The sequence below is a fragment of the Fukomys damarensis genome, unplaced genomic scaffold, assembly GCF_012274545.1.
Source record: "Fukomys damarensis isolate Sample0158 unplaced genomic scaffold, DMR_v1.0_HiC HiC_scaffold_33, whole genome shotgun sequence".
Classification (NCBI taxonomy): Eukaryota; Metazoa; Chordata; class Mammalia; order Rodentia; family Bathyergidae; genus Fukomys; species Fukomys damarensis.
In genome coordinates this window covers 33,100,480-33,126,001 of record NW_022900945.1, presented here as the reverse complement: position 1 = coordinate 33,126,001, position 25,522 = coordinate 33,100,480, and the positions used below count along the sequence as shown (strand labels likewise).

At 36.5% G+C, this 25,522-nt stretch overlaps 1 protein-coding gene across 5 annotated transcripts in view; it reads left to right on the top strand.

The window, feature by feature from the left end:
• The window catches only part of Dbt (dihydrolipoamide branched chain transacylase E2), a 44,811-nt gene extending 22,473 nt beyond the window's left edge, over positions 1–22,338 (top strand). For all 5 annotated transcript variants that reach the window (XM_033758250.1, XM_010639071.3, XM_033758247.1 and 2 more), the window contains 7 exons: positions 6,415–6,536; positions 10,950–11,166; positions 11,408–11,574; positions 16,007–16,084; positions 19,146–19,337; positions 19,468–19,539; positions 21,793–22,338. In XM_033758250.1, the coding sequence (XP_033614141.1) occupies positions 6,525–6,536; positions 10,950–11,166; positions 11,408–11,574; positions 16,007–16,084; positions 19,146–19,337; positions 19,468–19,539; positions 21,793–21,960 (906 nt within the window). In that variant the 5' untranslated portion in view covers positions 6,415–6,524 and the 3' untranslated portion in view covers positions 21,961–22,338. The remainder of the gene's footprint in view (positions 1–6,414; positions 6,537–10,949; positions 11,167–11,407; positions 11,575–16,006; positions 16,085–19,145; positions 19,338–19,467; positions 19,540–21,792) is intronic.
• The last annotated feature ends 3,184 nt before the right edge of the window (positions 22,339–25,522 follow it).

Below are 25,522 nucleotides of genomic sequence, written 5' to 3'. Positions count from 1 at the left end.
TCTTCTTTTCTTCTTCTTCTTCTTCTTCTCCTTCTCCTTCTTTTGTGGATTGGGTCTTCAAATTCAGGAGGACTGATTTTAAGTTATTTATATATTCTAGATAGTAGAACTTTGTCTGAGGAACAACTGATAAAAATTTTTTCAAACATTGTGGGTTGTCTCTTAGCTCTGTTGTGGTTTCTCTTGCTGTGCAGAAGCTTTTTAATAAGAACAGATCCCCTTTTTTATTCTTTGTGCTAGTTCAACTGCAACTGAGGTTTTGTTCATGAAATCTTTTCCTACGCCAATGTCTTCAGGAGTTTTACCTAACCTCTCTTCCAGCTGGTTTAGTGTTTCTGCTTTAAAATTTAGATCTTTAATCCATTTGATTTTAGTTTAGTGCATGGTGAGAGATATAGGTCTAGTTTTAATCTTTGGCAAGTTGAAACACAATTTTTCCAGTACTATTTATTAAAGAGGCTATCTTTCCTCCAGTGAGAGTGCTTGGCTTCTTTGTTGAAGATGAGGTGGATGAGTTTGTCTGGAGTTGTTTCTGCATCTTCTCATCTGTTCCACTGATCCTGGGGTCTGTTTCTTTGCCAGTACCATGCTGTTTTTATCTCAGTAGCTTTGTAGTATAATTTTAAGTTGAGAATTATGATAGCCCGCTTGTCTTTTTTGCCTAGAATAGTTTTTGCTATTCTGGGTCTTTTCTTCTTCCCAATGAATTTTTGATTTGTTTTCTTAAGGTGAAGGGTGCTGTTGGAGTTTCAATTGGGATACTGTTGAATCTGTATAGCAGTTTTGGAAGTATGGCCACTTTCACTATATTGGTACTTCCTACCCAAGAACAAGGGATGTCTTTCCATTTTATGATATTCTCTATAATCTCTTTTTTCTGAGTGCTTCATTTTTCAGAGTGGAACTCCTTGATTTCTTTCATTAGGCTGATTCCTAGGCATTTCATTTTTTGGATGCTGTTGTGAAAGGAGTTGTTTCTCCACTTCCTCCCTCAGTACATCTGTTGTTCATGTCCAGGAGAGCTATTGATTGATTTTGTGTGTTGAATTTGCATCCAGCTACTCTGCTTAATTTGGTTGTTAAGTCTAGAAGATTTTTGGCAAAGTTATTGAGGTTTTCTATATAGAGTCATGTCATCTGCATATAATGGCAGTTTAACTTCCTTGTTTCCTATCTTTATTCTTTCTATTTCTTTCTCTTTTCTAATTATTGTGGCTAATGTTTCCAAAATTTAATGGAACTGGAGTGGTGATAATGGACATCCTTGTTTTGTTCCTGATTTTGGTGTGAAGGGTTTTAGGTTTTGACCATGTAGTATGATATTGGTTCTTGGTTGTTAATCGATGACTTTTATCAGGTTGAGATACAGACTGTCTATTCCAATTTTTTGTAGGGCTTTTATCATGAATGGGTGTTGGATTTTTGTGGAACGCTTATGTGCATCTATTGAGATGATCACATGGTTTTTGTCCTTGGCTCTATAAATACAGTGTATCACATTTATTGATTTGTAGATGTTGAACCATCCCTGCATCCCTGGGATGAATCCCACTTGGTCAGGGTGTGTGATCTTCTTGATGATCCTCTGCATTCTGTTTGTCAGTGTCTCATTGAGGATTCTTGCATCTATATTCATTAGTGATATTGGCCTATAGTTCTCTTTTTCAGTTGGGTCTTTCACTGCTTTGGGGATCCAGGTTATGATTGCTTCTAGGAATGATTTTGGGAGTACTGCTTCCCTTTCCATTTCATTGAAGAGTTTAAACAGTAGCAGCAATAGTTATTCTCTAATGTCTTGTGGAATTCAGCAGTGAAGCCATCAGGACTCATCATTAGTAAGTTTTTAATTACATTTTCAATTCTGTTGATTGATACTGAGTTGTGTAGAATTTTTAGGTCTTGTTCAACTTTGGTAATTCATATATATCTAGAAATCTGTCCATTTCTTCTGTGTATTCCATCTTATTGGCATATAGGTTCTTTTTTAATTTCTTTTTTGTTTGTTTGTATTTATTTATTTATTTATTTATTTATTTATTTATTTATTGAGACAGGGTCTCACTATGTAGTTGAGACTGACCTGGAACTCACTATGTAGCCCAGGCTGGTCTCAAACTTACAGTGATCCTCCTGCCTCAGCCTCCCAAGTACTGAGATTACAGGCGTGCACCATCACACCTGGCAGCATATAGGTTCTTAAAGTAGGTATTGATGATCCTCTGGATTTCTATTGGCTCCATTGTAATTTCACCCTTTTCACTCCTAATTGCATGGGTTTGGGTCTTTTCTTTTCTTTTTTAATATATAAGGTTGGATAGGGTTTTGTCAGTTTGTTCTTGTGAAGAACCAACTCTTTGCTTCACTGACTTTTTGTATCATTCTCTTAGTATCCATTGCATTGATTTCCACTATGATCTTTATAATTTCCTCCCTTATATGACCTTTGAGTTTGTTCTGCTCTTCTTTTTCTAGAAGCTTGAGGTTCAGCATCAGGTTATTTAAGCTCACACTGTTTTGCTAATATGACTATTCATTGCTGTGAATTTCCCTCATAAGAATGCTTTCATTGTGCCCCATAGATTCTGATAAGTTATATCGGTACTGTCATTTAATTGTAGAAACTGTCTGATTTCTTGTTTAAATTCCTTTGTGACACAATGGTTATTCAGAACTGTGTTGTTCAATTTCCATGTGTTTATGAAATTCTTTTGGTTTCTTTTATTATTGATCTCCGATTTTATCACACTATGGTTTGATAATATACAGGGAATCACTTCAATTCCTTCCCAATTCTTAAACATGTTCTATGAGTGTGTATGTGATCTATTTTAGACAAGGACGTGTGTGCAGCTGAAAAGAATGTGTATTCTGATTTTGTTGGGTGGAACACTCTGTAAACATCTCAAGATTTTGATTGAGTTCTAGTATTTTGTTTATTCTTAGTCTAGTTGATCTATTTGTGACAGTGTGGTATTGAGGTCCCCCACTACCATTTTTTTTTTTTTTTTTTTGTACTGGGGATCGAACTTGGGACCTTGTGCTTCTGAGGAAGGTGGCGGCACCATTGAGCTAAATCCCTGCTCCTCCCCACTACTATTGTATTGGTGTTTGTTTGATTTTTCAAATACTACTAAGGGAAGTATTTGTTTTATATAGTTGGGTGCACTAGTATTTGGTGCATACATTTATGATTGTCATCTCTTTCTCTTCTATTGTTCCCTGTACAAGGATATAGTGGCCTTCTTTGTCTCTCTTAATTAGTGCTGGTTTGAAATCCATTTATTTGATCTGCCAATAGGATAGCTGTTGCTTTTTTTGGGTTTCTGTCACAAGGAGTATTGTTTTCCACCCTTTAACTTTCAGTCTATGAATTTCTTTTGCTGGTACTGGGGATCGAACTTGGGACCTTACACTTGCAAAGCAGGCAGCAGAACCACTGAGCTAAAGCCATAGCTGAATTTCTTTTTCAATTAAGTGTGTTTCCTGTATGTAGCACATTATTGGATCTTGCTTCTTGACACATTCTTCCAGTCTATTTGCTTTGATTGGTGAATTGAGAGCATTAACATTATTGTTTATAACTGATATGTATTGACTTATCATTGCCATAACTTTTTCTTTTTGTTGGATTCTCCCCCTTTGCATTTACTTACTTGTTGTGCCTGATGGATTCATTCTGTTGGGCTTCCTGGTGTTGTGATCCTCATTGTCTTCTCCTAGGATATTGTTTAAAATTTTTGGAGTGCTGGTTTGGTATTCATGAAGTTTCTCAGGTGCTCTTTGTCATGAAAGTATCTTATTTCTCTTTCAATTTTGAAAGATAGTTTTGCAGGGTACATCAATCTTGGTTGGAGGTTGTTTTCTTTTAGGGATTAACATACTTCACTGCAGGTTCTTACTGACTTGAGGGTTTGTTTTGAGAAGTCTGCTTTGATTCTGATGAGCTTTCCTTTGTATGAGACTTTTTTCTTTCCTCTGACTGCTTATAGAATTTTGTTCTTCTGTTCGGTTTCTGAATCTTAACTCTTATATGCCTAGGTGTAGATTTTTTTTATCACGGCTAGTTGGAGTCCCATATGCCTCACTTATCTGCATATCAAGTTCCTTTCCCCTGCTTGAGAAGTTTTCTGCCATTATCTCTGTAAATAGTTGTTTTTTATGTCATCTGCACTCTCTCCTGTTTCTTCACTGACTCTGATCAGTCTTTTGTTATTCTTCTTTGCATCATTTAGCAGCTCCTGGATTGAATTCTCATCATCCCTTACTATTTTTAAGAAATTTTTCTTTTCCTGGTCACTAATTGCAATCCTGTCTTCTACGTCTGATGTTCTGTCCTCACATTGGCTCATTCTGCTGTGTAAACTTTCAGTGGAATTTTTTAAAATTGAGTTTATTGGTACATTTTAGGTATATAGTACAGTTACATTCATTATTCTGTTTTTATTTGAGAAATTATTTCTGATTTCATTTTTTCCAGATCCTCTTTTGTTGCCAATTCAGGGAGTTCAGATAGTTGAGTATCAGATTGTTCCACCTCATAGCCCCTTGGGGTTTACTGGAAGTCTGTTGTTTTTTGGGGTTTTTTCCACTTATTTACGCGTCTTTTCATGTCAACAGATGCAGCCTTGCTGTGCCTTTTTTGAGGCGACATTTTGTTCTCCCAGTGGGCTTCAATTCTCAGGAAGCCTTGGAGAGGCCTTCTTTCTGCTGCTTACCACTGTGCCAGTTCCTGGGTTCAGAATGGTAGCCTTTTGGATTCCTGTGCTGTTCTATTGTGCAAGCAGGATTCTAGCTGGGGCCTGTGTACATTTGGGATGTCACCTGGTTGTGCCTCTGGCTGGGGCCTACCCACCTGCTTGGCTGTTGCCTGGGAGGGCCTTTGGCTGGCCGCTGTACACCTGAGTCTCTGGTGTCTGAGCAGCTTCTGGCTTGGGTCTGTGTGCACTTATGGGTGGTATGTGGGAGGGACTCTGGCTGTTGTCTGTGTACCTTGGCAGCTCTTCTCCATGTGGCCCTTTGACTGGAGCCTTTGGGTCCAAGTTCCTGGTGTGTAGGTGTGGCCCTGGCTGGGACCTGTGCCATGATGTTTCACGTGGCCATCTTGCTGGGATCAGTAAGATAGTATTTAATTAAGAGGGCTTTCTTCCAACAACTATATATAAAAACTACAAATATCTGAATGACTTTTCACAAGTGAGTTACTCTGAAATATGGCCTTCTATAAGTGATAAATTAAATTGTTTTCCAAGAAGGTGAGTTGCAGTGAATTACTTAATCTTTTTGAAAAACATAAACATTTAAAAATATATAAATAAAATTATATTTTATATTTATATTTTATAAATAATTTATATTTTGAAAAATATAAATATGATTTTGATGCATGATATATTTTAGTATGTATATATTTCTTTTATTTCAGCAAATACGCATTATCCAAGCTAATGTTGGGGTTCCTGCAATTGAATCCCTAGATTTTCCTTTAGATTTTAGTTCCTAATGCTAATATGTCTTAGTAGTATCAGCAATAATTTAAGGCCCTAGATTCAATAACTTAAGGCCCTAGTACTGCCAAATGATAAAAATAATAATTGAGTATCAAAATAGACTAGGTTGTCTACTGATTTTTAGAAGCTCAGTTTTTAATTTATTAATTTAGACAGTTCTGCTATATGTCATTGACTTTCTAGCAACAAAATTCAACATTTAAATACTCTCAATTTTTTTTCTTCCAAAATTACATGATATTATTAGCTTGATAATTTTTCTGGTATCAGGACTCTCAAGCTCTAGAATAGACCCACCATATTAGCATTGACCACACCACATTCCTTAAGCCACATTCAGAGCACAACAAAAATTTAAATGCTATATCATCTTAGTAGAGTATTTAAGACAGTCACAGATTATTTAGGATTCTTTCACATAATTTACATCACATTTGATTCTTATTTTACACTGTGTAGAAATATAATATTAGGGAAATATTTAAAAATTTATGGAAGAGGCTTATGTGGTGGTACATGCCTGTCATCCCAGCATTGAGGAGGCTGAGGCAGGAGGATTTCTATAAATTGGAGGCCAACCTGAGTTATATAATGACTTAAAGGCCAGCCTGAACTACATAGGGAGACCCTTTGTCAAAAACAATACAAATTTAAAATGTACAGAAGAAATTTTCAAATTAATTTGTAGCTTCCGTATGTTTCTAAGAGATTAGAAAGATACCCTAGTACAAATATTTAAACATTACCAAATACCCCCACTCAACATCAACCATTGGGAAAGCTGTGTTTTCCTATTCTAAAGTAGCCAAACATATTTTGATTACAAACATTAAATTTTAGATATAGGCCACTAAGCTTTTTAAAGATATATTTTTCAATTGAAGTTAAGTTTTATCTTATTTACCAGATTCAGAAGAAGATGTTGTTGAAACTCCTGCAGTATCCCACGATGAACACACACATCAAGAGATAAAGGGCCAAAAAACACTAGCAACTCCTGCTGTGCGTCGCCTGGCTATGGAAAACAATGTAAGTCTGCTATATATTTAAATTTAAAATTGAGGCAGGGATCAGGAAAAAAAAAATGAGAACCAAGAACTGTCATATAAAGGTACAAAATCCCAATGATGAATGTAACTGTACTGTATACCTAAAATGTACCAATAAACTCAATGAGAGAAAAAAGATTGCATAGAAAGTATAACTTTGTATCTCTGAAAAAAAAAATAGTCAACTATCCTGTGATGAAATGGCCCAAATTGGCATTGATAAAAATATATAAAATATCTATTAGTGAAAAGTGATAGTGGCAGAAAAGCATTTGTGAGAACTGAGAAGACATTATAAACTTGTTATTAGTTTAACATTAAGTAAGCATGTTATTTCATTCTTTTTTAGCGCCAAGTAACAGTCAGAGCTAATATTTATTTAGCACTTGGAAATACCAGGGTCACAGGCCAGGTGACCTGGAACACGATGAGACAAGAATTTAGCTCCCTGTGATTGATTTGCTGAAGTGAAGCCCTATACAGGAAATGAGAGAAGCAGGTTGGGACATGAAAGAGAAGAGAAGTGGTCCAGGCATCAATATGGTGTTAAAGATCTGCCCCAAATAGGACAATCACGGAGCTGTACCACTCTGAGGCAAGGAGGCCAGTCATTTGTATTTCCTTTGTCATTCAGTGTTAGCTTCCTGTTGCTATAACAAAATACCTAAGGGAACCAGTTTATAAAGAGGAAATATTTATTCTCTGTCACAGTTTCAGAAGTTTCAGTCCATGACCATGTGACCATTTGGATCAGTGAGTGATAGCACATTATAGTAGTATGTGACAGGGGAGGTGTCTTTACCCAATGGTAAGGAACTAAAAGAGAAAGAGTTAGAGACCAGCATTCCACAATTACTTTTGAGGGAACATTCCCAGTAACCACAGGACTGTCTGCTAGATCCTACTTCATAAAGTTTTCACCAACTCCCAATAGTACCAAACTGAGTTTTAGGCCTTTAACACACATGGGCATTCCATATCCAAACTATAGCACAATTGTTAACTGAATGGAGGGTAGAATGCCGATAAAGATGGCTTCTTGACATTGTGGTAAGTACTTATATATTACTTTATTTTACCCAGTGAGATACAGAGCTATTCTAAGATTTGCGGAGGTAATGTGTCTGAGGTTACACAGCTGATATAGCAGTGGAGCCAGAACTTAACAGTGAGTCATGCCAGGCTTGGTGGCACATGCCTGTAATCCCAGCACTTGGGAGGTTGAGGCAGGAGGATTCCTAGGAGTTCAAGAGTAGGGTATATAGTGAGTCCAAGACCAGCCTGAACTATATAGCAGAACCACAACTACAAAGACAAACAAACAAAAAACAAATATCAAAAAGAATTTAACAGTGAGTCTATGTCTTTTCAAAAACAATTTTCTCAGTCATTATATACTTCCTCAACAATCATTGCCTCTATTATTTGAGCACACATGTGCCCAACAATGTACACATTTCTAATTCTCACAACCCCACAGCCAGGGTGGTTTGGCTTTTTTCCATTTTGCTGATGAGAAAAGTCAGTGTGATGAGTAAGATTAACTGTCAATGTGATTGGCTCCTTTAAATTGCAGGTATTAGGTATTTGCTTGCCGTGACAAGAAAACTGACTAATTTAGAAAACTGATATCAAGAAGGATCTGTTACTGTGAATGTACCTGCTGGTGAGGTTTGGAAATCTTTGGAACTGCTTTAAGGGAGTTGGGAGAAGGTTGGAAATTGCCTGGAGAAAGCCTAGAAGGCTGTACTCAAAGCATGATATTTGGTTCTGGTCAAAACTCAGAGGACAAGAATGCACATAGGAGTGAGGATAGGAAAGGCCAGGCTCAGGTGGTTTAAGTTGGGAATAAAGACTCCATCGACAATTCAACCAGATGTCAAATATGTTACACTTTGGCAAAAATTTTGTCTACATTTTACCCGATTCCTAATATCAGTCTTGTAGGAGACTGATATTAAGGGTGGTGGACTAAGTGATCAGGCTGAAGAAATTTAAGGCAGTCCAATGTTGAAGCTGTAGCATAAGTACTGCTGGCTGCTTTTAGTCAAACTTATACTGAAAATCAGCAGCAGAAAAATTTAAAAAAAAAAAAACTTAAATTTTATCTGAAAAGGAACCACGTGAAGTTGATGCCAAAGAAGGTATGATGTTGAAGAGATTAGCAACATTAAAAAGAACCAAGACCTATGAAAGTACTAGCTGAAGGCCAAGTGAAAACAAAATTAGGTAGTAGAAGATGGCAGTTATAAGTACAGTGATTCTTTGGTTCACAAACTTAATTTGTTCCATGATTCTGGAAAAGATAGTCATGGTCATGTTCGTCACCTGATGCAAAGTTTGCAAACAAAAACAAAATTTTGACAGATACTTCTTTTTGTGAGCCAAATTGTTCATAAAAAAGCATGTTCATGAACCAAGATACCACTGTACCAGCCCCAATCCATGTGATCAATGATAAAAATGAAAATTGTAATTGTCATGAATATTTCTTTCCTATATTGTTCATGTGCTTGTACATATATAAACATATACTAAGGAGATATCTTTGTTTTCTTTCTTTGTATTCCTACACCATGTAACATAGCATTGATTGACTTAATATAGGTACTTAATGTGTTGTTAAATCTGTATTATAAGTTATATGATGTCAGGAGGAGGGTCACCAAAAAGAAAACTTTGCCTTCTATTCTAGGTAAAAAATTAGTGCAGTTTTGGTTGTAGACAAAATATCTATGTATGTTAGGTACAATTATTGACTTAGTATTGTGTTCCTTTGGAGATTAAGTATGGTTTAGGGAGCTGTGTTTGGGAGTCAAGTTGACAGGGGTGGTTGTGATGGTTAAGCTAAATTGTCAATTTGATTGGCTTGGGAGCTGCCTAGGAGTCTAGCAGAGACACTTCTGAGTGTATCTGGGTATGTCCTACAGACATTATCATTTCTGCTCCCTGGCCATCACCTCTTTGCCACTGTTCCCCTGCCCTGCTTCCCAACCACCATGAACTAAGCAGCATTGTTCTGCTATCCATTTCTGACATAATGTTCCTGCCTTGGACTGAATCTACTGCAACCATGAGGCAAAAAATTCTCTCCTTTAAATTGTGGGTATTGAGTATTAGGTCCCCTTGATAAGAAGCTAACTAATACAATCCAGGGAAATTGACTAATTTGTATAAAGTCAAGTGAATAAATGCACTGAGGATTTGAACACAAATCTGTTTGGTTCCAAAGCTTGAGTTCTTTCCACTGTGCCCCAAAATGCAGACATTTTGTTTTTGAGAAAAGTAGTTGATATAGTGGAAATAAAAAGTGTGCATTTCTGAAATCCATTGTAGACTCATTAAAATTTTATATCCATTCAGGCAGTTATCTTGTCTTTGGTATACTAGCCCAAGAAAATAACCTAGGATATATTCTTCCATATATTTTTTTGCTTAGTTTTGCTGTACTTGGGATCAAAGCTAGGGCCTCACATGTTAGACAAGTTGCTATACCACATCCTCAGCCATTTTTAGTTCTTATTTTGAGGCAGGATTTTACTATGTTACTCAGGTTGACCTGAAACTTGTGATCCTCCTGCCTCAACCTCCTGAGTAGCAGAAACTATAGGTGTCCATGCCTGGCTCTTACATTTTATATGGCCAAAAATTAGGTTCATGTATGCACAAAATCAGGGAACATTTATGTAAATTATGTTTTATGTCCTTAAAGAAATTTTATGTATCATTAAGTGCATCAAATATGAAGGCCAAGTCAGGCACAGACGTCAAGCTGTTTCATTTTTACCTAGTACACAAAAATCTTGGTTGGGCTGGGGATTAAGCCCAGTAGTTCCGGCACCTGTCTCACGAATGCAAGGACTTAAGTTCAATCCCCGGTACCAAAAAAAAAAAAAACTTCATTTAAATGTGTTAGTGTTTTATTTCTTCTTTAAATTCTATTCTTCCTCTTATATAGTCTCTAAAAATAGAAAGGATCTAGTAAGAATTATATGAGAGATTTAAAAAAACTGATTAATAATGTAAGCCTTATATACCTCGTAGTACCATATGAGCAGACAAAAAGTATGTATTACACTAACAAATGACTACTTACATAGGGTTCAAGATTATGAAATTGTTATTTCTTTGTACTAAGTTTATTGTATTAGTTTACTTATTGGTAAATTCTGGCAGGCATGGTGGCACATGCGTGTAATCCCAGTACTTGAGAATCTAAGGCAAGAGTATCTCAATGAATTTGAGGCCAGCATGGACTACGTAATGAGTTTCAGGCCAGCCTAGAATACACAGCAAGACTCTGTCTTAAAAAAAGTAAATTTCATGTTTAAACTATACTACATATTTATTCTTAAGTAATTGTATTTTTAGTGTAAACTGTGTTCTTTTTTAGATTAAGTTGAGTGAAGTTGTTGGCTCAGGAAAAGATGGCAGGATACTTAAAGAAGATATTCTCAACTATTTGGAAAAACAGACAGGAGCCATATTACCTCCATCACCAAAAGCTGAAATTATATCACCTCCACCAAAACCAAAAGATAGGACTGTTCCCATATCAATATCAAAGCCTCCAGTATTCATAGGCAAAGATAAAACAGAACCTGTAACAGGTAATAAATAATATTAGTAATGTAAGTCAATGACACATGTATTTGGGGGAAGCTAATTCAGTAGATGAATGTTTATAATATGATGTTTTCAAATCTTACTAAAAAGAAAGTTCAAATTCAGCATATATTTTGCTTATGGGGAAATGACAGTTTTTCCAGGAAACATTTCAATTTATATGTATTGTTAAATTCTGTATTTTAATGTATTAACAGACTTATAAATAACATCAACATTTTCTAGGCTTTCAAAAAGCAATGGTCAAGACCATGTCTGCAGCTCTGAAGATACCTCACTTTGGGTATTATGATGAGGTTGATCTTACTGAACTGCTCAAGCTACGAGAAGAATTAAAACCCATTGCTTTGGCTCGTGGAATTAAACTAACCTTCCTGCCTTTTTTCATAAAGGTGAGATTTCATTCATTTCAAACAAAAGCTGAGTAGGACATTTACATCTTTTTCTACAAAGATGTAATATTTTAACTAGATTTGAATAAAAATATTACTTCTTATATATCATATAGTTAGAAAAATCTATAACCAGCTATTTCTTTGGGGATTTATAAAATTGAAATTTCTGTGCCATATTTTTATTTGCTTACCTCTTTGAGCTAGGTGGGTTTGTCCTGAGAGGTGAGCAAAACCTTTAATTCTGAAAGGATCACCAAAAAATCCTGGGTTGTTCTGAAATGAGATTTGGTACTGAATTTGCATATCACAGGCATGTTTTTATTTTCATTTATCAGATTTATACAGAGGCCTTGAAACCAGTATAGAATAGAATTAGACCATCAGTGGATCTTATGCAACTTACAGTGTAGCTCACATTAATGAGGATGACATAGCAGGCAGGTACCATGGGCCAAGCCCTAGCATGCTCTATGCAGTATCTCTTAATTCTCAGAGTAACCTTGACATGTAAATATCACTGTCCTCCCTTTCTAGTTAGGGAAATTAGGCCTGAAAGAGGTTGAGATATTTGTCAAGAACACATAGCTATCAAATGGAAAGCAAGTTTCTAGTTCTGATCTATTTTACTCAAAATTTCATAATAATACCTTTAATTCCAGTATGATGCTGCTCCAGCCTTCTTTATTCTGCACTGAGGCTGGTTTTCCATAAATCAAATCATTGTAACACTCTTTGATTCTTTCCAATAGTTCACTTTCGTTGCATTTCAGGTAGCTTCCAAACTCCTAATGGCGACATACAGATATTACTGGAAGTCTGTGCTGCCTGCTTTCTACTCCTCCTTGTGTCAAGTCACATCCTCTGTTTTAATCACATTAAACTACACAGAGTTTCTGGAATACACACTTCTACCTGAAATGCCCATCCTCTCTTGATCCAACACCTACACATCCTGCATACCGAATAGTGTTCAGGCATAAACCTCCAAAGGCCTTCTGGGCCTGTCACTGTTGGAGTTAAAACTGTTTTGTTTCCCATTTTCACCAGTATTTACTTGTTTGTCTCCTCACTGGACACTGAACTTCATGAGAAAGAAACCACTCTCCTTTAGCAACCACTTAGAGAAGTAAGTGGATGCTCTGTAAACACTGAGTGGTGGTCATGTCTCCAAATGAAAGGCAGACTTTTGACTTGAGACAAGGAAATTGAAATAAATGGATAACATCAGCCAAATTGTGTGTGAATGGGAAAGCAGCTGAGGGTTTCACAGGTGTAGGCAGTGTTGAGTTGGCAAAGACAATGAAAGAGGGAGAGTAGAGCCTGAAGGAAGTGGTGTGTCCACAGAACAGAAAAGAATTACGTAGAAGCCAACTAAGTGGTGTTTCTATTGCTATATACCTTACTACCCGGGAATTTAATGGTTTAAACAACAGCTTCTTTTGATTCACCCAAGTTTACAGGTGAGCATGGTGAGTCTACTGACCTTGGTTGAGCTCTCCTGTGTCTGCAGTCAGCTGGCAGGTTGTCAGGAACTCCTGGTGTGGAAAGACCTGAGTGGTGGACCTCATTTCTCTTTCAGATGTCTCCCTCCATCTCCCCAGCCTACTTGGTAGACATGTTATAGTGCTGTAGGGATGAAGAGATGGAATGGAAATTCTCAATGAAGCAAGAATAAACTTGATGGAACAGAGCTTGGAAGAAAGGGGCTCAGTCTTGTGGGCAGTAAAGTCAAGCCCTGTTATTGCAAGCAAACAAACGCCATCAAAGTTTGTTTCTGTTTCATTGGCCAAACAGCAGGTCACATGACTGAGCTTAGCACTTGAGAGAGCACTACTCATGGCTGTGAATGCAGGGGTGTGTGTGTGCATGAATGGGACCACTGACCCAGAGGGAAGGAAGAACTTCTAAGGGGAGTAGGTAGTGGTCAAATGCTTACAAAGGTTGTATAGGATAAGGGATAGTAACAGACTAATGGAGTAGAAATTACAGGTCGCTGCAGTGGCCTGGGTCAGAACTGATTGAATGAGGTGTTTCTGAGGTGGAAGCTCGGTTGCCATACGTTGGAGAATGAGCGGAAGCTGAGGAAAAAGAGACGCCCAGAAAACACAGAGAAAGGCAGATGGGGCGTGGTACTGAAGGCAGTTAAGGTGGCTGTTTGTGAATGGAAGAAAGGTTTTCCCCTCCCACACATCCTCAAGGAAAAGCTAAGCAGATTTGTAGGCTGACCAAAAGTGTGTGAAGTATTGCTGGAGAAAGGACCTGGCCTTGGGGAAGAATGACATAAGGAGCCCAAGGCTGTGCTGGCTGTGATGGCGCACGTCTAATCCTAGCACTTGGGAAGCTGAGGCAGGAGAACTCCCCTGAGGTCAAGGCCATCCTGAACTGTAGTCATCCAAGATCAGCCTGGAACCACACAGAAAGAGGGCCTCAAAAAAAATAAATAAATAAGACACCCATGGGAGTCTTAAGTTCAACTTACAGCACAAGAGAGCCTCACTATTATTTTGGATCAAGTTTCTCTTACTGATCTTGGTGAGGGCAAATCTATTTACATATTGAATCTCTTGCCATTTTTCTTCACTGTTACAATTTGAATGAAGTTTCTGTAGTTTGAGAATAAAATGTGGTGTACTTTGTTTTAAAATGACATATAAGTTTCAGAACATCTGAAAATACAATACTACCACAGTATTTCACTTTGTGGGTTTGAATTCAGTCTACCACTTCAGTTATCTGTTTGTGCCTGGATTATTTTTAATTCAAGCACAATATAACATACCTTTATTGTCCATGATGACTTCCAATTTATTTTCATCTGTTTTTCTATTGCCTTACTTTACAGCAGCTGGTCATAGTCCATACAGGCAAAAGCTGATACAGAATATTATGATGTCATATTTCCTTCTTGATCTTTTTTTTTAAAAAAACTTAATGTTATATTAATTTCCAAACCGAGTACCAAATGGTAATTACATCATTTTTAAAATGTTTATTTTCAAGAGTACAGATTTGATTTAGAAAAAAAAGAATATCACACAGAGGAAAAATGGGCACATGGCTTGTTCTTCCTTTTATAAAATTTGGATTATACTCAAAGTACTGTTTTTATGTGTAACACTTTAGATTAACCTTAGTTATGGCTTTTTACATAAAGAAGATTAAAATTACAGATATCAAGTCAAATGCTTGCTGAAACTTCCAAGTCATAAGGACTAAGAAACTTATTGCAAATCTTTTTGTTATATTTGAATTTCATTGAGCTACTTCCTTAACCTATCCTAGCTAAGCCAATAACTGTGAAAACTATATATTTAAACTCCTCTATTAACTCTCTAACTGAAAGATTTTTTTTTCTGTCAAAACCAGCAACCTACAGACTAAAATAAAACAACACATTGGGAGAAAAGACAAGGTAATAGAGGGAGGGAATTCTTTTTAAGAACAATTTTAAGCATTTTTATTTTGCTATCTTTTAAATTTAATGTAAAGCATCGCCCACCAAATGCAGTGTGTGCTCTTTAAGTATTAGTTCCTGGTTAGGCAGAGAAACATTTAAGTATCAAGAACATTTGGAGTGCAAGTAGGGAAATATGAATTTATATATGTAGAATGATCTTAAGAGACAAAAGAAAAAAAATGTGAGATTAAGGGAGAAGGCAGAACAGAGGAAAGACATACGATTCAGTAAGACTTGGCTTCTGACATAAATATTGGAGTCAGCTCTGACCTTCGCTTGGCCAAGGACACCAGGTGGAACACTTGGTCCCCGTAGTCAGTGCATTTTGAAATCCTTATCACCTGTTCTTTCTACACAGGGAAATAGCTTATCTACTTGTTTGCATTTTGATTTTTCGCATTTTGTATTTTTGAATTACCAGTTTGCTTCTCATAGAATATTTAAGATACTACAGAAAAGTGTGGAAGTCAGCACTGAGATATTTTCTTTGAAACTTTGTTCAGTCTGTATAGTTATTTTTAAAATCTCCTTGATGTTTACAAACTATCTACTATATTTATTTCTTTTCTTCTTCTTCTCTCTCTCTTTTTTTTTTTTTTTTTTTTTTGGTAATACTGGTGATTGAACCAAAGTAGCAATGAGTTACATCTCCAGCTTTTGGGATAGGGTCCAGCTAAATTTCCTTGGCTGGTATTGAACTTGCAATCCTCCTGCCTCAGATACCTAAGTAGCTTTGACAACCATGCCCTGCTATTTTTTATTCTTAAATGACTAGGGTGACCTAGTTTTACATTGATTAGAGATAAACATACAGTAATATGCCTATACATATGTAGACTTGAAATTAAAACTCAACATAAAGCTCTCTCTCTCTCTCTCTCTCTCTCTCCTTTAATATCTCTCATTGCGTTCAATCTTCTAGTTTTTCATAGTTAAAAGTGCTAATGTTACATTCTCTTTCTGTTAAAACAGGCTACTTCTTTGGGATTACTACAGTTTCCAATCCTTAATTCTTCAGTGGATGAAAACTGCCAGACTATAACGTACAAGGTTGGCTATGTGTTGTAAAAATATTCATTACAAGTAAAAGGTTGTACAAATGTGCTTGTAGGTTAGAGACTTCTGTCATACCTCAAGTAGTGATCGATCCTTTTAAAGGCTACATTTAAAGGTATAAAACACTAAATTTGGAAATGCACTAAGCCCTGAATTTTAGTCCTAGCAGTACATAAAAAAGTAAGTATAATTTTTTTTAAGGTACCAGGGATCAAACTCAGGACCTTCTGCTTGCAAGGCAGGCATTGGTACAACTGAATTAAATCTCTGACCCCTTATAATTTGTTATTTTTGGTTTTTCTGGTTAATAATGATACTGTTTAGATTTTTAAATTCCTATAAAGTTCTTTATGACAAACCTATTGCCAATATCATATTACATGGTGAAAAACTGAAAGCTTTCCTTCCTTAATTAGGAACAAGATGAAGATATCCACTATCCTATTCAACATATCCTTAAAACATTAGCCAAAGCAATCAGACAAGAGAAAGAAATAAAAGGAATACATATGTATAGGAAAGGACAAAATATCATTATTTGCAAGACCACCCAAAACAAACTCCATGAAAATTCCTAGAATTACAGTTAATAACAAAATTCAATAATATAGCAGGATAGAAAATCAACACACACAAACTGTAGCATCATGTACATCAGTAATGAACTCACTGAGAAGGAAATTAGAAAAACGGTACCAGTCATAACACATCAAGAAAAATTAAGTTCCTAGGAATTCATCTAACCAAGGAAGTGAAAGACCTCTACAATGAAAATGATATTACTCTAAAAAAAAATAGATCAAAGAAGACAGTAGAAAATAGAGAGATGCCCCCTGCTCCTGGATAGGCAGAACCAAAATGGCCATCCTTCCCAAACTGTTATATAGACTTAATGTCATACCAATGAAAATACCAATAGCATTCCTCACAGATCTATGAAAAACAATCCTAAAATGTATGTGGAACCAGAAGAGACCCAGGGTAGCAAAAGCAATCCTGGGTAACAAAAAGCAGGAGACATCACAATCTCAGGTTTGAAGTTATATCACAAAGCTATGATGATTAAAAATAGTGTAGTACTAGCACAAAAACATGTGGATCAGTGGAACAGAAGAAAAGAAGCAGGAACAACCCCAGGCACATTCAGCTCTTTGATCTTTGACAAAGGGGCAAAATGTTATACTGGAGGAAAGATAGCCTCTTCAATAAATGGTGCTAGGACAGGGCCAGGAATGTAGCTCAGTGTAATAACACCTTCCTGGCAAGCACGAGATCCTGAGTTTGATCCCTGACACCAAAAAAATAAATAAATAAAAATAATCAATGGTGCTGGGAATATTGGATACCCACATGCAGAAGATTGAATCTAGACCCATATCACTCACATGTACTAAACTAAAATCAAAACAGGTCAACAATCTAAATGTTGAAAGAGAAGCACTTGATTTGCTGAAAGATAAGTAAAACTCTTGAAGACATAGGCATAGGCAGGGACTTCTTGCACAGAAATGTGACAGCACAAGAAATATAACACTGATGGGATCGCGTCAAGCTGAAAAGCTTCTGCACAGCAGAAATCAGCCCACAGAGTGAAGGGACAACATATAGAATGTGAAAAATTTTTTTGCCAGCTATGCCCTGGGCAGAAGACTGACATCTAGAATAAATAAAGAACTCAAAAAAATTAGGTTCCCTCAAAATAAAAGATCCAGCCAAAAAATGGGTGAAGAGATGCTGCTTAGAAGAAGAAAAAAATATGCGAAACAAATACATGAAAAAATGTTCAACATCTCTGGCTATTAGAGCAGTGCAAATTAAAGCCGTTCTGGCATACCATCTTAATCTGGAAGGAATGGCTATTGTCAAGAAATCAAATAATAACAAATGCTGGAGAGGCCACAGGGAAAAAGGAACCTTTCTCTGTTGCTGGTGGGAATGTAAACTCGTACAACCACTATGGAAATCAGAATGGAGATTTCCATACTGATTAAAAAGACTAAAAACAGAAATTCCATTTGACCTAGCTATTCCCTTGTAGGTATTTTCTTAAAAGTTAAAGTCACCGTATTACAGTTACACTTGCATACCCATGTTCATAGCAGCACAATAAATCTTGGAAATTCCCTACATGCCCATGAACAGATGAATGGATAATGAAAACGTGGCATGTATGCACAATGGAGTACTACGGTGCCATAAAGAATGATAAACTCACGGCATTTATAGGTAAATGGTTATAACTTGAGACCATAATATTAAGTGAAATAAATCTGACACAAGCATAAATACTGCATAGTTTCTCATGTGAAGAACTCAAAATATACATAAAAATCAAAATAAAAAGTAGATAATACGAAGTAGGAGATCTTTTTCAAATGGGAAGGGGAATTAAAGAATTGAAGGATAAAAAACAAATAGAGGTTTTGCAAATGGGAAAGAGAGCAAGAGTTGGAAGGATCAGGGAAGGATGGGAGGGGTAGGGGATGAAAAAATTAAAATGTGTTATGTACACATTTCAACTCCCCATGATATATAATCATGTGCTGCAAATACTAATAAAAAACAATTCTTAAATTGCCATTTTAAGCCCTTTTGTTTTTCTGCTTAAAATAATGGAAATACACAGAAACCCATTCTAATTTCCCTCCCCCAAAGAAGCAGCTCTCTCAAAATTGATTTCCTTGGGCCAGGGATTTAGCTCAGTGGTTCTACCACCTGCCTCGCAAGTGCAAGGACCTGAGTTCCATCCCTGGTGCAAAAAAAAAAAAAAAAATTAATTTCCTGGAATTTTAAGAATGAGAATAATTTAAACAAGAAAAGTGGTAAAGGTTTGAATTCAGTTTTATAAGTTTTGATACATATTGTCAAATGTTCTCCCCAAGGTCTGTAATTGCTCAACGCTCCTTCTAACAATGTATGATTGCCCTATATTCCTACCAGCAAAAGGTCATCTTTGTAAAAAAAAAAAAAAATCTAAAAAATGTTTTAAAATAATATCCTTTGAATCATTGCCAGTCTGATGAAAATGGTTTTTGATAGTGGTTTTATTTCTTAGGCTTCTCATAACATTGGGATAGCAATGGATACTAAGCAGGGGTTGATCGTCCCTAATGTGAAAAATGTCCAGGTCTCCTCTGTATTTGAGATTGCCACTGAACTGAACCGCCTCCAGGATCTGGGTTCTTCGGGTCAGCTCAGCACTGCTGACCTTACTGGAGGAACATTTACTCTTTCCAACATTGGATCGGTGAGTAAGGATGTGCAAATTCATAAGCCATATGGTAAATTTCTGATCATATGCTCAATTGGATATATAAAATGTCATTTACATCTGTTCTCCCTGAAAACTTAATTTTTTTCTTTCTTTTTTTGTTCAGATTGGTGGTACTTATGCCAAAGCAGTGATATTGCCACCTGAAGTAGCAATTGGGGCCCTTGGGTCAATCCAGGTATGTGTATTAAATAACCGAAAAACAAGTGAGTTGGGGAAGGGACACATAGAAGTACTCATTCCTAAAGTTTACCCTTCGCCTTGTAGGTTTTGAGTTTGTGAAATTTGGCTAATAAGTTAATTCTTTCTTCTGAAAGGTGATGATCTGATTGTTTCTGTACGGATCAACCATTAATAATTATATCAGGCACAGTTGTGAGTCTTTATGGATAACCACAAATACATTCAATCTGCTCCTATCAAAATTGGTGTCTTTACTGAAAAATACCAATAATAGTAAACCAATTCAAATTGTTATTAATAACTACGTGAAGTGCATCTTAGAGCATTTCTCTAAACCTTATGCTCAAAGAATCATTGGAAGAGCTATTTAAAAATAAAGATTTCTTCATCTTAGATATAGAGTTCATGAGTTTACTACTTTACTGTGACATCCAAAGCCTTCTAGCAGATAGTTTGTTAGCTGCCTAGTTACTAGGGTTCTTGTTTAAAATACAAGTATGGGAACTCTATAGAGTATCAAACTTTTTCCATTTTGAGACGAGGTCTCACTTTGTTGCTCTGGCTAGTCTTGAACTCCTGGGCTCAAGCAATCTTCCTGCCTCTGCCTCTTGTATAGCTAGGAATACAGGCATGGACCACCACACCCAGTTTAGACTATAAACCTTAGTTGTGACTAAATGTAATCCTTTTTGGGTAAGAACAAACAGTATTTAATTCATTTCTGCCTCTATTTTATCTCTCCTTTGCTATTTTGTTTTCACTATAAAACTTAAACTCCTTGCCAATTTGTCTGATTCATTTAAACTTTCTTAGTACTCAGTCCCAGTCTTCTCTTTCTTGACCTGTTAGCTGTACTTGACACAGATGATCAGTTCTACCTCCTTGAAAAACTTTTCTCACGATGACTTGTAAAATGTCTTGCTGTACTGATTGTCCTCCTGACTCACTGCCTCTTCCCTCTGAGTCTTCTTTGCCCTGCCCTCTATCTGCCCACTTTCTAGACATTGGAGCATCCCAGAGCTCAGTTCTGACTCTTTTCATTATTTTATCCAATCTAGTAGGTTTAATACCTATCTCTAGACAGAGCTTCACTTTTCAACTCCCAACACATAATCCCTGTTTGTATGACTAAGTCTCATACGAGTCCTTTCCTCACCACCCTCTAGCTCCCAGCCTACTCATCCTTATTTCTCCCCGCTGCAGCGAATGGCCATTTGGCTCGGGCACCTCCATGGCTTTTCCTCTTACTCAGAATCTAAGACAAGGCAGCTGCAGTGGCCAACCCAGACTTGCACAGATGCTGCTCCACCTGATCAGGGACCCACATCGTGCTGTAATTGCTGTATCCGGGCCCTACGGTGTTAAGGACAGATACAGAGTAGGACTCAGACACTTCATAGCAGCTTGACAGAGTGATTTTGTTTGTTGAATCAACTAAGAAGTTGGGCTTATATTTTTCTATTTTTAATAGTTTCACTTTTAGTATATTTTGTAAATATTCCAACATAGATTCAAACTACTTTTTCTTTTCTTTTCTTTTTCTTTTCTTTCTTTTTTCTTTTTCTTTTTTTGGTACTGGAGATCGAACTCAGAACCTTGTGCTTTACTTGGTAGGCAGTGGAACCATGGAGCTAAATCCCCAGCCCTCAAGTTGCTTTTTTTGTAAAAGGTCCTTTACCAAAGATAGATTGAAAGGCATTGTCCTCAGTGACTTGCCCTCACCCCAGCTGTGTTGCTCTGCTTTGGCTGTGACCCCTCTTCAACCTCACCCCCACACACCATGGCAGCTCCTCTTCCTGCTTTGCTGTTGCCCGACACCCAGTCACCCCTGCCCTCCATCTCCTCTTCCCCGTGTCCCTGTGGTGTGTTCCCTCATTGTCTCAGTGAAGAGCCTTAATATCTTCATTGTATTACTTGTCTGTCTCTGTCCAAACCCCTAAGAGTACCTTGGACATGACAGGTGTTGATTGAATAATTGTTTAACATTTGAAATCTGAGATGAAATTTAATGTCAGCGTGGAAACTGTTTAGGGGCCAGGAGATTCTTTCAGGAAAACGGAAAGCTTGAGGAATGTCCTCTCCTCTCAAAGGTGGGAGGACTAGGAACTATCATTTTCCAAAGTCATTTTGGCTTGCCCACCAGCTGTCTGCCATCGGGAGGAGGCTTGGCCTGATCTTACACCACTCACCAGAGCCTGAGCTTTGAGCGAGTGAAAACTTACTCTGTGTTTGTTTTCCTTATTTCTAGGCCCTTCCTCGATTTAACCAGAAAGGAGAAGTATATAAAGCACAGATAATGAATGTGAGCTGGTCCGCTGATCACAGGATTATTGACGGAGCTACAATGGCTCGCTTCTCTAATTTGTGGAAATCCTACCTAGAAAACCCAGCTTTTATGCTTCTAGATCTGAAATGAATATTAAGACATTCTTGAACTTTTTGAATTTCCAAAGAGTATGTAAAACCTAGCTGTGGTGCACATATTCTTGTAACTTGTGTTGTAAATGATGTGTATTATATGATTAAGGTTCTAAAGCACAGTACTTAGCACTATTTTGTTAGACCTTTTAGAGAAAATGAATAATGGTGGAACAGTTCTCCTGGAACTGTCACATTTCATAACTCAAGAGTGTGACTTCTTAATATGGTGCTTTGGTCTTTGTATTGATGGACTGAAACTGTCAGGAAAACAAAGTTACTGTTACTAAAAGACAGCCATATACATACAGACTTTCTCTCTCTCTCTGTTTCTTTCTTTCTCTTTTTTAAAATTTTAACTAATATTTAGTGAAACATTTATAATTCAATGAGAAAAAGGAATTTTTTTGAGACAGGATCTCCCTATGTAGCCCTCACTGGCCTTGAATTCACTGCATAGCCCAGGCTGCCCTCAGACCCACAGCAATCCTCGTGCCTCAGCATCTCCTGTGCTGGGATTACAGACATGTATCGCCGCACCCGTCTGGAAAAGGAGTTCATATACAAAAGTATTTCCTTTCCCTACAGTTATGCCAATTGTTATATAAAATAAGTGCAATTATACTTATCTGTTAGGATACCCAAGGAGTATATTCTTGCTGCATTTAGAGACTGTGCTCTATAAATGTCTTATTTAAATAAATTCATGTCTTTTAAAAGGGAAAATTGTTCTTAGTTTTCTAACCAGTAAGGGTATTAAAAGTATATGTATAAAATGGATATTCTTTTAGAATTTTGGTAATGTGTCGTTGGCATTTTCTTGGGAAAAACTTCACCTTTGCAGTCTTGCTTCACTGAGGAGAAATATTTCAAATGTAGCAGCCTAAGACTATTTTGAAGTTGACTGTCCTCGAATATTCTTGATCTTTTGCTAAAAATAGGATAAGGAAAGAAAAAAAAAGTCTATTCATATTCTGAATAGGAACATGAATAAAAAAGAGAGAAGAGTCTTATGGATAATTATGGACATAAAATTAAATAATAAATTTTATACAGAAATGAAGACTTTATGTTGGTCATTTTTTAAAAAGGGCTGCTGTAATCAGAAACAGCATCATGATGAGTTTAATCCGGCATCTAATTTTGAATTCAGGAATCTAGCTTGCTTCTAATATTGTACTATTTAATACAATATGCCAAAATTAGTTGTTCAAGTGATGTTTCGTGAGTTTTCAAAAGAGGTCATTTTGCTGTCTACTTGATTATTTTCTGAAAAAATTTTTAAATCAAAGTAATAAATAAATGCTGTTAGTTTAAAAATTCAGATTATATAGAGAGTTACAAAGTAGCCTCCATAATCCTACCACTATTAATATTTGGATGTATGTATCTGTAAACATTTTTTATAAAAATGGGATCATAGTATAACTACAGTTTTATAATTTGATTTTTAAAAATTTATCATTATATTGCTACCTTTAATGTCAATAAACAATTGTACATTGTCATATTTTTAAATGACTTTGTAATATTCCATTGTATATATTTATTTTGTATTCAAATATTAAACATCTACACTATCCTAAGCATGGTCCTAAGCATTGCGTACACAGGTGCCTGCCCTCCTGGTCCCTACCTCAATTGGGCTTACCATCTCATGAAAGAGATTTTAAATAATCATAAAAACAAAAATATAATTTCACTTCTGTGTAGCAAATTCCCCCTCTCTCTCCATTTCTTGGTCTTCTTCCCATTTGCAAAAGATCTGTCTCTGTTTCTGATGATCTCTTAAATTTTGCTCCTTTGGTTTCTCATAGAAAAAAACCACATGACGTTTAACCTCTGTCTGATTTATTTCATGTAACGTTATGGTCTCAGATACATCCATTTTCCTACACATGACTCAAGTGTATCCTTTTTATAGCAGAGTAATACTCCATCATGTCTAAATACCACATTTTCTTTATCCGTTCACCAGTTAATGCACATATAGGCTGCTTCCAAAATTTAGCTGTCATGACTTGCTGCAATAATCATGGATATGCATGTGTCACTGTAATATATCTTTAAATCTTTTGGGAAGATACATAGAAGAGAAATAGGTGGGGTGAGTAGAATTTCTTTTTCTGTGTTTTGTTTTTGTTTTTTTGTACCAGGGATTGAACTTGGGTCCTGGTGCTTGCAAGGCAGGCAGCAAAACCACTGAGCTAAATCCCCAGCCCTGGAATTTCTATTTTAGTTTTTTAAGGAACCTCCATTCCAATAGTGCTTGTACTAGTTTACATTCCCAGCAATGTAGAAGGGTTCCTTTTAGCCCACAGCCTTGCCAGTACTTGTTATTATTTGATTTATTGGCTTTTTTTCTTTTTTTGGTACCAGGGATCAGACTTGGGACATTGCACTTGCAAGGCCAGCAGTGGCACCACTAAGCTAAATCCCTGGCTGATTTCTTAATGATAGCCATTCTTTCTGGAGTAAAGTAGAATCTTAGTATTATTTTAATTTTCATTGCTCTAATGGCCAGACATGTTGAACATTTTAAAAAATGTACTTATGGGTCATTTGTATTTCTTCTGAATAGTGTCTTTATTTCAGTTGCCCATTTTTCAACTGGGTCTTTTATTTGAAGGACCTAATTTTTTTTGAGTTCTTTAAATATTGTAGATATTAGTCTTCTGTCAGAGGAGTAGCAAACAGAATTTTTTCCCCTATGTTTGTTGTCTCTTTATTCTGTTGGTTGTTTACTTTGTCATACAGAAACTTTTTGTTGATATTTGATGTTATTTCATGTACAATTGCACTTCTGTATAGAAAGTCCTTGCCTGCACCTATGTCTGCAAGAGTTTTATTTATTTTATCTTCCAGTAGATTAATTCTGTTTCAGTATTTAAATCTTTGATCCATTTTGATTGTACTTTGGTACATGGTGAGTCCTGTGGATCTAAATTCAATCTTCTGTGTGTGGATAGCCAGTTTTCCCAGCACCATTTGTTAAAGAGGCTATCTTTTCTCCAGTGTTATATCTCACCCCTTGGTCAAAGATCAGTTAGGCACATTAAATGTACCTGGAGTTGTTTCTGCATTCTCTATTCTGTTCCATTGATCCATGCCTTTGTGTCAGTACCATGCTGTTTATATCATTGTAGTTTTGTAATATAACTTTAAATCTGGAACTATGATTTTTCCTGCTTTGCTCTTATGGCGAGATTGCTTTTGCTATTCTGGGTCTCTTCTGGTTTCTCATGAATTTTAGGATTGTTTTCACTAGTTTGTCTAATGGATACTTGGTATTTTGATTGAGGTTGCATTAAATCTGCATATCCAATTTTTGAAAGTATGGCCCTTTCAAAAACATTGGTTCTGCCTATCCAGGAACAGGGGACATCTTTCCATTTTCTGATATCCTGTTCAATCTCGTTTGTCAGAGTACTAATGTTTTTGTTGTAGAAATCTTTCACTTAAATTCCTAGAAAGTGAATTTGTGTGTGTGTGTGTGTGTGTGTGTGTGTGTGTGTATGCTAGGGATTGAACTCAGGACCTTGTGTTTGCAAGGCAGGCAG